Source organism: Tauraco erythrolophus, chromosome 5 (genome assembly GCF_009769465.1).
Source record: "Tauraco erythrolophus isolate bTauEry1 chromosome 5, bTauEry1.pri, whole genome shotgun sequence".
Classification (NCBI taxonomy): domain Eukaryota; kingdom Metazoa; phylum Chordata; class Aves; order Musophagiformes; family Musophagidae; genus Tauraco; species Tauraco erythrolophus.
Genome location: NC_141469.1, coordinates 49045491 through 49062018, shown reverse-complemented (window position 1 = coordinate 49062018; position 16528 = coordinate 49045491). Strand labels below are relative to the sequence as shown.

At 38.9% G+C, this 16528-nt stretch overlaps 1 protein-coding gene across 1 annotated transcript; it reads left to right on the top strand.

Moving 5' to 3' along the window:
• The first annotated feature begins 2834 nt into the window (after positions 1-2834).
• Positions 2835-15262, top strand: YIPF7 (Yip1 domain family member 7). Its single transcript, XM_009978129.2, has 5 exons — positions 2835-2950; positions 4412-4578; positions 6229-6374; positions 10793-10974; positions 15100-15262. Exons 1-5 carry the CDS (start codon positions 2835-2837, stop codon positions 15260-15262), a joined length of 774 nt encoding a protein of 257 aa, XP_009976431.2.
• The last annotated feature ends 1266 nt before the right edge of the window (positions 15263-16528 follow it).

Here is a 16528-nt window from a genome sequence, read left to right as displayed (position 1 = left end):
TCCTGGATTCTGGTGTGATGGGTGCTTCACTGCAGGAGACCCTCTGGCAGCCTGGGGCTGCATTGCAGATGGATGAGAGCTCCTGGAGGAGTGATGTGGCAGGGAGATGTACCTGGAGAGCGGGGCCCTGGCCTTGGTCCAGTGGAACGACCTGGCCCCGCGGGAATATATAGAAACACACTCCCAAATAAATGTGTTTACCTTACTCATTTAACAGGTGTTATTATATATTGTTAAAACTTTTTAATATCTAACAGCTCACGAGGGTTTCACCAGGACCTTTATAATTACTTTCTTAAGAAAGAAGCTCTAAACTACGATCTAGATTATTGGATTAAAATATATAGAAAAGTATTTGTTCGTTTTGTTCCGCTTGCCTTGAAGATTCCTATCGCTTTCTGCTTATTGTTGTTAGCTCTTGCTAAATGCTGGTCATGATATTGACAGGTTGTGGGTTTTTTTTCCTTCATATGCATCTGTTCAAAGATCAAATTTAGAATCTTATAAATAGCACCAAGCTCATCCCTGTTGAAGCAAGAGGATATTTTAGGTGTTCTTCAACATGTAAGTTACACAGACTGGAATTCTCATCACATATCTCAAAAAGTAAGTAATCTTAACTCAAAACTCTTTTGGAAAATAAGTTTATCTTTTCTAAACTCTTCTATACAGATTGTAGCATACCTCATTACGTAATTTCATTCCTAATAGTGACAGCAAAGAACATTAAAGACTTAGTAGAATTGAACTGTTGGGGTACAGGTACCAACTAAAGTTTTTAAAATCATATTCTTTGTGAAATCTTTATTGAATAAATGCGTAACTGGTGTGTAATTCCAAATAAAACCACAGAAAATAGCTTAGTACAATTAATTTGTACTAATTCATATTTACAATTTAAAAATCCTTTCTCTTCTGAATTTGGACATTCTGCATGATTGGTCAAAAATAAGAATAACTTCTACTTTGAATGCTCTACATGAATGTAGGAATTGGGTCCCCACGGATTAGTCTGATTGTGGGATACAATTTAGAATCTTCAATGTGCAGCATTTCTAAGTCCTTAATGAAATACTAATCTTTATAACTCACCTTACAAAGAGATTTGCAAAGATCTTTTCCATAAGCAGTGTGTCCTTGATGAATACAGAGAAAACTGTGAAGGTAGCTGTGAGCTGAAAAGCATATTTTGCCAATGGCATTTGGAAAGTTGGAAAAGAGGGCAAAAGTGAAGAAAATGAGAAATGTTGGGGGAGATTAATATGTTACATGAAAATCTAAGTAAATTGGCTATGATTGTGATTATCGGTCAGGTTATATAACTGCTCTATGTGTTTTAAGAGTTTAACTACATAAATGCTGGCCAGGCGGTGGAACGCATGCTCACATCCATGCATTTACAGGCAAATCCTGCTCAGACCTCTGCCTGAATCACCGAAGAACTTTAGCCAGGAGGAGAGAGGGCTCAGGGAGATCTCATCAATGAATATAAGCACCTGACGGGAGGGAGTAAAGGTGGCAAAACCAGGCTTTTCAAAACCTGTCTGCACATGGCCCTGAGCAGCCTGGTGTTGGGGACCCTGCTTTGGGCAGGAGATTGGACTAGGTGATCCCCAGAGGTACCCTCCAGCCTCAGCCCGTCAGTGGTCGGGGACTCCCTGAACCGATGCGCTGCTCCGAGCAGGTGTAATGGCTTTGCCGCCTGTGGCTCAGCATAAAGGTAACACTGAGGCAAAATGGAGTCGGTCCTGTAATCTTGTGGATACTCTTACTCAAGGCACGGAATTACTTGTCTTGGTAGACCTGGCAATTTTGAAGCTGTTTTGTGGATTTATAGTCAGCCATGCTAATAACGTAAGAAGCACCTAGACCAAATCTAAGAATTAGTAAAATTATCTTTGCAATTTGAAACACTCTATAATGCTGAAAGAGACATGATATTTTACAGAACTGATATGCTTGATTTCTTTTATTGCTTATATATGACCAAGACAACCAGTCCCTGCCTACATGCAGGATACATTAAACGGGCCCAGTGTGTGCAAAATCCGAGTCATTACAAAACCAGGAACAACCCCATCCTAGGTTGATTACAATGTAGGAGGGAAAATAGACGAGTTGTTCCTTTTTTAATCTAATCAGTCTGTACCTGCAGAGCAGAACCATGGGTCAGCAAGAATGAAAGACGTGCGTCTTCATTCCTACTGTATTTTCTTTGCTATCCAATCAATCATTCTTTATGCTGTCCTCTTCAAGGTCATGTAGCTAACCAGTTAAGAATGTTTATCTGGTACTCCTAATACGCCAGCGATGGTGTTCTTAAATACAAATCACAGATTCTGTGAATCTATTTGTATTTTTCAGGTGGTTTATGATGGTCATGTACAATAGTGCAAAGCATAACAGTTGAACATAGTAATTGGTTTTGAAGCCAAAAATACTTTTTAAAAACATTAATTTCTGAGCATTCAGACATTACAGTAGGAAAATGAACTGCTTAAATCAATGGTTTACTTGATGCATATCTTTTTTCAAAATTACTTAAGTTATTTTTGGTAATATTAACAAGACAGGAAGTCTTGTATACTACCTGTAAATTAATATACAGTAATGAATGGTAACAGAAGATTAATTTCTCTTGTGATAACAAATGAAAGTAAAGAGTCCGGTTTTGTCACTTCCAAAATTATCATGCATTTCTATGGAAAGATTCTCTTGAGTTTGTGACTTTAAGGTTTGTTGTTTTCGTTTCAGTTTAGGATAGTTTAAAACATAGCTATTGGCTTGTTGCAAAGGCTATTTTATCAATACTTACAATCATTTTTCCAACCAGAATGTCAAATTTCGAGCAGTTTCACGTCGACTTTTACCAGTCCAATTATACCATAGATGACCAGGAAGAAGGTTACAACAGTTATGGGTCTAATGAAAACCTCCATGGAAGCAGAAAGTAAGTATGGTACAAAATAAAAAAAAAAAAAAGAGAGGAAAAAAGTGATATATCTCAATGCTCAAATTAAATAAATGACAAAAACCAGCATGCAATTGCTAAAAAAGAATTGCATAATCAATACAGTGGATGTTTTAGGGGAGAAATACAAGTCATAGCAGTAGAAAGACAGGAAGAATCTTCTTATTTCATTTTTTTCTTATATTTTTTTAAACCTGTTGGTGACTTCTGCCCCTAGAAGAGGGACTCTGAGGGAAAGAAATTCTGAGAATTTAAGGAGATTCCTACAGGACTGTGTGGTAGGAGGCTGGCTATTACTGCAGCTTCCCCATTCAGCAGCTGATGGATCTGGCTGGCCTTGGGTCTTGTGGAGGGGGATGAATCAGCTCAAGTCAACAGTCTTCCTCCTGGCCATGCATTTGGGCCAACTGGCAAAAAAATCTGTGCCCCACAAAGGTATTTAGTCACTCCCACTCATGATGCCAGTGCTCCACAGAGGATGTGCCACCCCTCTGGAAAACCTCAGGAAATAAAGAATGGATTTAGTCAAAGCACTGAAATGTAAATCAAAGGATGAGAGATTGGTCCTAGCTCTCCCTACCAGTTCCTGGGCTGTTCTGTGTTATAGCCTTACTATTTCCTAGCTTTCTTCTGTTTTTTCGTTTTTACTATCAGCCTTTTTGAATGTCACTAGCTGTTATATACATATTGGTTTCAGTCAAATAAGAGTTCAGATGTGTTTTATGCCACCAGGTCAGACAGAAATAAAATAATATACACTAATAATTAGGGAATCACAGAAAATAGAGTAGGAAAGAGCTTCAAGAGATCATATAGACTTTCCTCAAGGCAGAATTATTTATAATTAAACTTTTCTTTATAAAGGATTGGGTTCCGTGCTACTTTTCTACGTACTGATGTTACAGGTTCTTTATCTGATTGGAGTGACTGAGCTTCATGTTGTTAATGTGGATTTTTGGGCACACATTGCTAGAAATTCTTTAAGGTCTTTCTCAGATTCAAGAAGAAGGACAATTTATCTAAATATATGGCTTCCTTGCAGTATGGACGTATCTGAGGAATGTCACCAGGCTGCTTGGTGGAAAAGTCAGGAGTGCCTAAATTTGTGGGTGCCCTCACAGCTCCTATATTCCCTTTCCTCTCACCCCCATCTTGGGGCCTGTGCTGTTATAGCTGAGCTGGATGGGCACAGAAGCAGGTGCGATGTGCTGCAACGCGCTGGCGGGCCAGCAAGGAGCCCAGCCTGGTTTCAGAGGAGGTTGCAGTGAAGGGAAGCAACGCCGCCATCAGCAGCGGTTACTGTGCCCAGAAAATTTCCAAAATCCCCAAACTGAAAGTAGTTGAAAATGTAAACCACGGCCCATGGGCAAGCAGCTTCAAGCTGTCGTGAAGTTGCTGGTGGCAGTTACTGGTTTTGCTGTGATTTGTTTCTTGTCCTAGGAGCCAGGCAGGGGAGCGACCTCCAGCTGGTGCTTTCGCTCCGTCGGAAATGCTTCCGTCCTCTCAGAGTTACACGGGTCAGATTTTGCAGCCGACGTACAGTCCCGACACTCTCTCTCATCTTAGTTACACTGACGGTTTAGATGAGGAACCTCCTTTGCTAGAAGGTAAGAATAAAACCACGGACAACGTGGGTGACTCGCTACTGACAGTCACTAGAGAAACTACAGCGGAGCTGGCGCCGAGCTGGCAAGCCTGGCTGTGCCAGCTTCAGCCAACAGCCCCTGGCCCCCAAACCTACATTTTCTTATCTGAATTTGCCATGAATTCGTTCTGCCTTATGGCATTATATAGCATATACTTTACTACCACTAGATGACAGTATAACAATAAGTTTTGCATTCACATTTCCAAATATTTTTTCCACTTTGTGTTTATCCTGCATTCATATTGGAGCATCTATAATTAATAAATACTGATAATAATCATTTTTGCATATCTAATAATAAATTTAATAGTTTGAAGATGCTAAATAGCTTGTTTCAGTGGGAAAGAAATTGAGAAAGCTGCTTTCAGCTTCAATTAGTTGATCATTTAACTGCATGAACAATAGCATTCTTTATGATGATTGAACCGTCCTATATGCTAGTGGCTGATTTTGTAGTTTACAAAATACTTGTGCTACATTAAAAAAAAAAATAGAGAATTTGTTTGTAATTATTTCACCATAATATAAAAAGAGCATATTCAGCCTGCTTTTGCATGCTGGAAGGCAAGCGGAGTTTCTACTACTTAAAAGGTACTACTACTGCCTTAAAACCAGCGAGATCACTCTGTTTGATACAGATAACTGCTAGATCTCTATCTCTCAGGCTTCCAAGCATTTCACTCCACAGGTAGCCCACCCTGCATAAAGGATGTTGAAATACAGCTGCTTCTGATCTGCAGGGCTTCAGAGATGTTCCTATCTGTGTACCACATAAATCTGACCAAAGACACACGTTTTAACATAGAATAACTTTATTTGTATAATGTTTTGGCTCAGATCGAGATGATGGATCAGTGGAATAAGGTAAAGACTTGGCTTTCCAAACATATCTAACACATTGTCAGTCTCAATAATTCTGGCACCCAGTTCTGAACCTGACTTTTCCCTTACTGGAGCATCTCAGGGAAGATGATTACTCTTGCAAGCTGAAGTATTTCTACAGAAGTTACAAGAGAAATCTTTGCCCCAGTAAAGTTAATGGCAGAATTGCCACTGACTTTAATGAGGAAGAATTTTGTTCTGTTTCTAGGGGTCCTCAGTACTTACTTTTTAAATGCAGAAAAGCTTATAAAGTACTGCACAAAGTATTATTAACTTGCCTTGAAGGGAAGAATGTCATTTTTAAGTGCCTCTGGCAGTTCAGACTTAAGACACATGTCTTGTCAGATTTGCCAGAATTAAAGCATATATCTCTGTCCTGGGTGTTCTAGAGTATCTTGAATTCTGCAGTTACTGTTAATTAGCATATTTTTCTATGTCTAAGTTAGTGTGACATTAGATATATGTGTTTTAAATACAGGAAAAACAAATATTAACTCAAAAATGCTGAGGGCATTTTTTGGTTCACTACCTAAAATTGCATTTAATACTGGGTGTATAGCAGGGACAACGTGTTCCTACTACAGGCAGAATATGTCATGCTGCAATATTACCTTCATTAAAGTGATGCATTTGTTTGCTGGTTTTGAGTTTTGTGGCATCTAATGGATTTCTGTAAAAGTGTTGTTTTCTTGTGAGCAATTAACAATCCTGGAATTTCTCATTGCAGAACTTGGGATCAATTTTGAGCATGTATGGCAAAAAACATTAACAGTTCTAAATCCAATGAAGCCCGCAGATAGCAACATTATGAATGAGACAGACCTCACCGGACCTATGATTTTCTGTTTGGCCCTTGGAGCAACATTGCTGCTGGTAGGATGTAGTAGAAATCTGAAGGGATTTCTTTTCTAACAAGTTAATGCCTAGGTGATAATGCATGTGAAGTTGCAGAAGATATGGTACTGGCATAAAATGAGTCATTTGCCGCCGTTTGCTCTGAGATTATATATTAAAAAGTGTCTATGCTTTGAAAGTACATGCGTAAAGTTTAAATGTAATGTAGGTGTAACACAGGTAAAGTGATGTATTACTTCCAGTGGAAATTAAAGACCAGACCGTTTTTTGGGTGGGATAATATCAACAAAGGACAGATCTGTTCAGTGTATGTCCTGGGAAGGCTCTGAACACCTGAAGCATGGCAATGCATGCTAGGTAAGGCCCTAACAATAAGTCTTAAAAGGACAGAATAAAAAGGCATAGTAGACCAGCCCAGTTTTTCTAACACTTTCGCTACTGTTTTGAAATTATTCTATCTCAATATTATTTTGGAGAGTGCAGAGGTATCAAAAAAATTATCTTTATATAACTAAAATAATTCAAAAAAGAAAACGGAAACAGTCTTTTCTCCCCTGCCACAAATTTGCAATACCTTCCTGTAAATTTGTCTGGTGCTTTCTTAGTTTATATTCTTTTTCTACATCGTCTGCTCAACAAAACATTGTAGCCTGTGTTTAACCTCTTTCTTCTTTATGGGCATAGCTTTCCTACAGGAGGAAAGTTGAACAGGGATTGCATACTACTCCAAATTCATCTATTTATCACTGACGATGAGGGCTCTCTAGTGCTGCTAAAGTACAGCTCTGATTGTCGGCAGCAATTTATCAGACAGGAATAAGGTGGGACCATTCTGGGAAGGGCTTTACTGCTCTAACAACTGAGGTGAGAGAAACGGCACTCTAATTCCCCATTTCCTTCGTGATAAATAATGCTGAATCAGAAGACTCTTGCAAGTTCTTACTCAATTTGTACTGTCAGTGCAGTACCCTGAATGTGCAAACTGCAATATGAATGCAAGTATTATTATTATTTATGTGCCTATAAAAATAAAAATCTCTTAAAAGGGTGGAAGAGGCAGGAGGAAAGGGAATAAAAAGAAAAGAAGGTGGGAAACTAGAGAAGACAGGCTATTTTCCACCTAAAGAAATAAAGGTATGAGGGTTAAAAAAGGAGAACGTGTTGAATTGATTATAATCCGGAAAATGGAAGAATACCTAAAAGAAAGAAAGAATAATAAAAAAAAAATGGTTGCTGCTGATTTTGCTCCCTGGATAGCCAACAATTATAATGAATATTAAACTACTATTGTCAAAATAAAGTACTTTAAATACCATATTTATTCTGGGATATTAGATGTTTCAAGTGTCATTAGAAAAACAACTATTTTCAGGGCTCCAGTTTTAGGCCAGCAGAACTCCTCTGATACAATCTAGTGGTTTTGTGCCACAACTTCACAGCAATAAGTCTGTTGGATTTCCATAGGCCATCTTATAAATTCAGCCTGCTCATTTTATCTCGGATGCATTTGAATACTAAAGTGGCTCTTCAGCTGTGTAAGCTATGATATCCTTCTGTACTTGAATAGTTCTCTTCTAATAGCACCAGGAACATAATTCGGTTCAGAGCTTGTTTCCAAAAATAATTTATAAATTTTTATTTAGTTTCAGCTTTTTAACTATGGAAAAATATGCAAAGATATTCTTGAAATGGTAGCAGTTCTTTCAGAGCAGAGAGAAAAAGAGGAAAGGGTTGTTAGCCTGGCAGCAGGACTTGATCTTCCTCGTACCGGCGTAAAGCAGGGCAGCTCCATTGCAGATAGAAAAACAACGGCAGTGCAAAAGTTAGCAGGAGCTGGAGCCTCAGCTGCTTTACATTTTACAGAGTCATTTGTACGAAATCAGACTTCCCCATCCACTTAAGCTGAGGATGGTAGTACCCACGCCAGGCAGATGCAAACAAGCGCACAAAGTCTGACTTTCTTCTAACCTTGTTCCTTCCGCAGGACTAATTTAGCTCTTTCGATTCATCAAAGCCTGCCAGACTAATCAAGCCTGATTCTGGTTTTGCTTACATCATTGTGAACTGGGAGTATTCCCGCATGTGTGAGTCAATACATTTACATATGTTAAGAAAGACCAGCATTGGAACCAACATATTCAGCTGCTTTTTTTCTTCTCTCCCGTTACCCTGCACCACAAATCAAACATGTCGCCAAGTGGAGATTTCACTTAGATGCTAGCGCTAGTGCTTTCTTCATCTCTGTCTCAGTAATTTCTTAATCTTAAATTAAGCTGCTAAGTAGTGCTGTGTGAAATAATTAAATATACTGAAACAAACAGTCTAAAATACAAGCTTGTAGTTGTTGCATGTTTGAGACAGAGCTTTCCTTAGTTGGTCTGAAGTAAACGATGGCCCAAACCATCCCAGATGTTAAAGTCACTACAAATCTTTTATTGTAGTGAAATTGTAACTGAAATTGTAATTGATAATAATCTGAGGTAGTACTGCTCTGCCACACTATCCCTAGCTATCATTAATTTTATTCAGTGAAGCAATTTTTCCTGATAATTTTATACTAGTAGTATGCAAATGCCAGCAAAGGACTCTACCGAAATAGGAAGATTTCTTACTCTGTTAGTTCAGGAATATATTATTCCTTTATGATGGAACACAACGATGGGGAAAAGGCCAGCACTCGAGATGTTGTGAGGATATGGGCAACCTGGCTGTACCTGACCTAACCTTGAGGACTGGAACCAGAGGAGAGCTCAGCACTGAGCCAGGTCAAGCTGAAAACAGGCTAAGGGTGCTGATGTAGAGGAAGGTCTTATTAGCTGAGGCTGCCTTTCACCTAAGCGTGCGTTGCTTTCCAGCTAGAGCTGGTGAGATGTCACCAACCTGCAACATTAGGGCTTCCAGGTTGTGTCATCACTGGGTGAGGCTCTCTCCACTGCGTTGCTTTATGTCTGTCCAGCTCAAATACTGCTGGCACCCAGTGATCAGTTTCCATCCAAATGGATACAGGAAGAGAGGGGGCAGAAAAGGAGGGTACTTAAAGTTGGTTTCCCACAGATTTTATTAAAATGTATGAATAAGTAAAGTAGGAGGTCTTCTCAATCCTCCTTAACCATCATGAAAGAGAGACCTGTAAATATTGCAAACTATGAAAAAAGCTTCAATAATGTTTCTGCCTCATCCATCACAAGAGAATCCAACCATAAGGTACAAATTGATGAGGAAACTGAGACCCTCTGTTAATTTTGGTTCTCATGTGGTTTATCATATGCAATATATAATGTGTGCAATATATAGATGTGCATGTCCTGAGTTAAGGGTTGAGTCTCAGGTTTGAGCTTTCTCCTTCACAAGCACCTGTTATGATTAGGATACAAAGTTTCAAGACAAAGCTAACAAAAACATCTTCATCCTAATCTCTGTTTATTTCTGATGTGTGAGTTTATTTCTGATGTACAGATGTGAAAATGACAATATTGCATAGCCAACATCCAGTATTTCATTTGTTAAAATTTTGAAAGGAGAGAAGAAATATTTAAGTCTTTCGTAAGTGTTCATTTTTGTGAGTGAAGAATGCCCCCGTGCCTGGAGGTAATCCTTCAAAATGATTGGAGGAGATGAAGAAATCAGTGGTGCTGTGCCCACTGCTGCGTGTTGTACTACCTTTGTGTATAAATTAGAAAACATCAGGCTCCAGCCTGTCAGGCTAGTATCTTTCACAGGCTCTAAATTCACACAAAGGAGTAAAAAAAAAATGGAAGAAAAAGACAACTGAGGTTTTTTCGCTCGTTGGAGCAAAGAAGGAACACAAGCTGACAGTTACTACTCAGGTTTGTGTTTGAATGAACGCATTGTATTGCTCTAACCACAGAGATATGTCTTTCTCATGATAGTCACAGGGAAGAATGGACACATTTACCCTGAAAATCAGCATACTTTCAGCAAAGTTTTACTAGTTTTTGGCAGGTCTTCTTACAGCTGGAGGTTTGTAATAAAACGTGAAGCATACTAAGTAAATCAGGTCGTCATTTTACTCAGGACACTTTCACAGCCCCATACACACCTATTGGAAAGATCCTTCCTAACACTAAAATGTGCTTTCCATAATTTCTTTTCAGTTTGTTACCCGTTAGACCTTCCCAAGTCTCCCCAATCAATTCCTGTGCTGTTCAGAGCCCAATGACGTAAGACTGAGAAACAGCCCTAAAACTTTAAATTAGCGACAAGCACATTCCCACAATTGTACGTTGGAATTTTTTGATGCAAAAATCACTCAAAAGTGTCAGCTGTGGTTTACAATTAAATTGATGTAGGCGAAACAGAGAGGGAGCGCCAGCAAGAAAAAGTAACAAACCTAGTGCTTGCCTTCTGTCTTCACCCACCGCTTTGCTATCACTTGCTTATTTCTGGCACTTCATGCTTACCCATATCTATTCCAGGCAGGAAAAGTTCATTTTGGCTACGTGTATGGCATAAGTGCCATCGGATGCCTTGCTATGCATGTCCTGCTGAACCTGATGAGCGTCCCAGGAGTCTCGCATGGCTGCGTTGCAAGTGTCTTGGGCTATTGTCTGCTACCCATGGTGATCCTGTCCTCTTCTGCGGTCATCTTCTCACTACAGTAAGTACCAGTTTATGGCAACAGGAATCATATAGAAGACAGTAAGACGGAAGGCTGGTGTTATGCAAAACATTCTGTAAGTGGTTATTTAGTGAATTTTGGCTTCTGAAACTGTGAAGGAAGACTCTATTTTGTTTGATTGTGTAGGTGGAAATGGACAAAACTGGACTGTGTTTGAGAGGGGTGGTATGTATTCATTTTAATACGAGTCCTTAATTTCACTGTTTCCAACTTGGACTGCGAGTGTCTTTGATTTTTGCAGCAGCCTCGGATGTGATTTTTGTTCTGCAGAGCCAACAGTGGCCAAACTCAGGTGTAGATTTGAAAAGCGCCTGCCATGGTTTGGTTTTATATAGCTGGTTCTCCTGTTCCCTTTTTTGTTTATAGTATCAGACTCCCATCCTTATGCTTCCTTTCCTTCTATAGACTGACTTCTGTATGACAGAATGAAATAATCAAGCAGCCCTTAATGATTCGGAGCATTAGAACAAGTGTTTAAGATGTAGTAGTCTTATACTCTGAGGTACAGTTGTGGTGTAATTGCAGACCTGAAAATAACCGAAAACTCTGAAAAAACCAACTGTGTGGTGGCGTATGTATCTGTGTGTGGGTGTGGGTGTTCAGTAATATGCCTATGAATAGGAAATTTGTATGCAAGCCTGTCCTTCCTCCTCGTTTGGTAAGGCTTTTGAGATACAGACTGTGTTTACCTCCCTGTTCGCATACAGCAAAGTACAAGGAAGCTCCAGGTCTTGCCTGAAGGCCTAGAGCAGTACTTTTATCCGTCGTTGACATGTTATTAATAATGGTTCTCCTTCTTAGTCTATGTTGTTCAGTCACATTTTTAACTCTCCAATCTGTAACATATGGCACTTGGCAGCTGATGAATAAGAAAGCGCCCGTGTTTGTTTTCTTTGGAAAAGCAGCAATTTTAGATATGTATATGATATTTTTTAAGGAAATTATATAACAGGATGAAGATTTTGGCACAATCCTTGTTGCTTGTTCCTGTGGAGCTGTGAGGGGTTAACCTGGCCATCTTCCATGTGTTAAAGTGTTTCTGAGCTGTCCTTGACGAGACGAACAGTAGCCACACTGAAGAAGCCGTTTGTTCTCTGTTCTCCTACACTTCCCATATTTTCTTGATTAACCTGTTTAATAATCCACTCTACTAAAAGGTGCAGATACATAATCATTGGACAGATGGGGTGAGCTCCAAACCAGCTGTTACAATTGCGCAGGGTACTGTTGTCTGTACAAGGAATCCCCAAACACACGCTGCACATTTGTGAAATGCTGTGAATTTACAGAAAGTACATATTTTGAAAATCTATAAATACCATACTGTGTTTATACAGCCTTTGCAAAATTAAACCATTCTTTCTGGAATGAGTTGATAACATTAAATGCCTATGTATAGGATTCTGCAGTTCTTTCTCATTCGCTATATGAAACTGCTTAAACACAGCACGTACCAAGGTTAACTATTACAAACATGCTATTAAAATTAAGTGGCAACTTTTAAATCCAACATACATTTCATTATTTTTAATTTGAAAAACTTATTTAAAATCACAAAGGAAAGACAGCAATACATTCATGTTTTTTTTTAGTATTTGTAAAAATGTTATTTCTCTCTGTTTCAAAGTGTGAAGAACTAAATTCAATGTTTTCATAGAAAATATATGTAAGATAATGCATACATCTATTGCAAAGATGCGTACTAATCCAACATATTTTGATTTTCATGATTAGCTATTTCAATGTAACTGAATAAAACATAATATGGAATGTTTTGGGTGCTGAATAGTACCAAAGAGAAAATAAGTTCTCTTATGTAAACTTGCATGGACACAGATTTGTTTGTGCCCATCTATGCTGATAACATGTCTGAGTCCAAGTTGATTCGATCTCCTTTTGGGGAGAAACTTCAGCAGACTTTTTCCTGGAAAAAACAACTCTTTACTATCAAACCTCTGAAAAGAGTGGTCAAGCCATTTCCAGTGAAGGAAATGAGTGTAAAGGTGGAGAAAGGAATTCTTAGACCCAGATGATGCAAAGGACCCACTTGGTGATCACGTCTGCAGGTTGTGAGAGAGAGGACTAGAGAGGGTCTACTCACGTCTGTCCCTCCAACTCAATCTCATGCTAGTACACCTACAGTCCTCTTGGTGACTATGAGCATGACATCTGCCTTTTGCCCTTCTCTCATACTTGAGGATTTGGCCCTCATGGATATGCCAGGCACAAACTCTCTGCTAAAGCTAAACCATTCCTTTTGGCAGTAACATGCTGTTAGATCGAGGACTGAATTTGTTAAGTACGCAGGAGTACCTCTTGGCTCCAATACGATTTTATGTCACCTTTCCATCCTCCTCACTGCCAGTCCTGGAACAAACCATGAGAGGCCATTGGACTTCAGTGCAAGGCAGAACGGCCATGGCTTTAAATTGTACTACCTTGTGATAGCCCCCAAAAGAGTCATGATACTAGCTGAAAATTGTCATCGCGCAGCATGCTCCTGTTACATCCCATCCCTCTGCCAGCATGGTACCTGCTCAAAGAGCCATCCATACCACCTCTGAATTTCTGACTAGTTGGTTAAGTGGGGATCTTATCATCTCCACTTGGAGCAAAGGCCAGGAACTTGGTTCACAGAGCCCAGTGTAATTTTCCTGAATTCTACTGTATATGTTTAAAGAACACTTAAACTGAGGATATTAAATCCCATAGTCTTTAATGTTTTATTTTTAATGGGTTGACATTGCAGTGAAATGCTGAGTCACCTTAAAATCAATTTTCTCCTTCCTCCCCCAAAGTCCCAAGAGCTGACAACACAGAATGCCTATTAGCCTGGAGACTGGATTACCGAGAAATGAACTATGTGTTGTGATTACATTAAATCAACTAAATTGATTAAATATGGAGAACTTTACTCATCATGGTTTAATTGCATTAATAATATTAGCAGAGATTATTTCTGATAAATGGACCTAAGTAAGTATAGGTAGTCTGTTTTCCACTTGTGGTTCTCTTGTGCTGGTACTTTGGAATAGTGAGGCACCAGGAAGTCCTTTAGCAAGTGGCAGAGGTTCCTTCATTCTCCACGTCCTTGAGACTGACACAGTGAAAGCGTATAATGCAGCCGATCTCATTACGTACTTTAGCAGCGTATTACGCGCACGGTCTCATGCATTTTACAGAAGCAGGCTGCAAATACAGAGTGCAAATAAAGCATATGTGAAATGTTATTTATTGGCAAGATTTTGTTCCTACCAGGTTTAATAGTGAGCTCTCTGTAACCTGCAGGAATATTTCAGGGGTCTTTTGACCATAGCCCCATAATCATCAGTTTTCCAGGACACCCTGCGCCTGAGACGTGGCAGAACGTAACTTCAGAAGGGCTCAGCTGTCACCAAGGGGCAGTGTGGAAAGCCACCATCCTTCCAGCATGCAGAGAAGGATGCCAGGATGAGCAAAATATTTTTCCTCAGTGGTTCTTTTCCCATCCCTTACTTTCTATTCAACATGCACCCTTTTTTAAAAGACCAGTAGAGCTTTCTCCTGGGAGGCAGTCAACACCTTTCTGCACGGTCAGCTGCAGTGTAATTCTTTAAGAGCCTCATAGCCTCTCCTCAAAGTCCAAGGCACACTTAAAACCTATGTCATGTGTTACAAAAACACATCCTCACCAGGTCATCAGGCTGCCTGATGGAAGAGTAGGTTTGTAGCATCATTTTAGATCCAAACAGCTTCTACGAGATGATTTTGACTGCAATAGGATCTTTCTGACTTTAAAATTAAACTTCAACTGCTGCATCTGCTGGAGCCCCAAAGATTTATTTGGAAATGCACTTGTTCTTTTAGCAGTACTACTGATTAAGATGCTGCTTTGCTCCATGTCAAGAAATTACCTTTTTGTTTCCTGTTACTATTTTAATTTGTTTCTCAGGCTTGACTTTCATTACGTCAGTCAGTCCTTGGCTCTCCCAGTGACTGTTACCTTACCAATTACAAGTTGCTAGACATGAACTTGAGTTTGATAAGATTTGATGCTACGTTTACTAACAAGTGGATTCTGTCGTGTTTCTTTTGTTGTTTGTTGTTTTTTTCTTTTTCTCCTAGGGGGATCCTGGGATCGTTGTTAGCTCTGTTTATTATTGGATGGTGCAGTTTGTCGGCCTCCAAAATTTTTACCTCTGCATTGGCTATGGAAGGACAGCAGCTTCTTATTGCATATCCGTGTGCTTTACTTTATGGACTTTTTGCACTTCTAACTGTTTTCTGAGGTGTATTTTCTGGAAGCCTTATTACAGTCTGTTTATGGTTGTTGGAAAGGCACGGGGTTATTTACTTATTTTTAGATTGCCTAGAGTTGCATTAAGTTCCATTAACAAAATTAGATTATATGACTTACCTTTTATTTGCCTAATGGCTGATAATGAAATAAAAAGTCAAGCTAACAGGTAGATGACTGCAATAACGGTGTTTTGAAAGTCTTACAGATTAAAGAAAAACATTTGTATGGAGAACGTAGTAAAAAGTGAAAAAACATGAAATAAATGATAATTTAAACCAAAAATATTTTCTGAGTGTTTAATATCTAATACATACACTAGAGAGTAACTGGAAAGCAATAATGTAAATATTTGATAGAACTAGTAAATCAAGTGAAAATACAAATTTATTTGTTTCCAAAAAACCCCAGCTTACTATCTTGTATGATTGCTAATTAATATCCAGAATTTATGTGTGTGAGTTTGGGTTTTTTTTAACAGCAGAGTGAATGGCCCTGTTTTGTGATGGTGAAGAACTGTCCAAGAATAGGTTGCTATAACAGAAGGAGGAAACTACAAAAGTCATCTTGCTGTTTTTTGGTTTTTTTTTTAAGAGACGTGCTGTCCAAAACACTATTGTACTGTTTGTAACGTACGGTAATGTTAGATTTTAAAATTGCTACTAAACCACCACCTGCTGTCACTGCAGAAAAGCACCACACAAGGCAAAGGCAACTCCTAAAAATGTCTCCTGAAAGGCAGAACTGTATTTGAGCAAGCAAAATACAAATCTCCACAATTTTATCTGCCCTCAAAAAAATCTATTTGCTGCTTTTAGTTTTACAGGAACCTAACATTTTTATAATAGCAATCCAGCACAGAATGCACAAGATGATGTTTCAAAATATAATATTAGATGTATCAAGCCATCAAGAGGAAATGGAGATGTGTGTGCAGTCATAACAAGAGCGAAATCCAGTAGGCAGTGGTAGAGAAAATGAATGTAGCTGTAGAAAGGGCTAGGGAAAAGAAACAGATGAAATAGAGAAATGTGAAGAAAATAAATGGCAGCAGATTATTTCATCAGTGTTCTAGGTTGCTTTCCTTCATGATGAATATTTTTATGATCTTGATTATTCTCTAATTTATTCATTATTTTGAACTGTTTGGTGAAATGCCTAGAAAATGTTTCTCTTTCTAGACAGAGGACCAATAATTCTATGATAAAGGGTCCTGATACTACAGGCACTTAGGCAAAAGCTTAGCATAACAAAGCC

Coding starts and splice junctions, on each gene's coding strand:
- YIPF7 (XM_009978129.2), top strand. CDS start 2,835: ATGTCAAATTTCGAGCAGTTTCACGTCGACTTTTACCAGTCCAATTAT. Junction 6,375..10,792: donor TTGGAGCAACATTGCTGCTG/GTAGGATGTAGT, acceptor TATCTATTCCAG/GCAGGAAAAGTTCATTTTGG. Junction 10,975..15,099: donor GCGGTCATCTTCTCACTACA/GTAAGTACCAGT, acceptor TTTTTCTCCTAG/GGGGATCCTGGGATCGTTGT.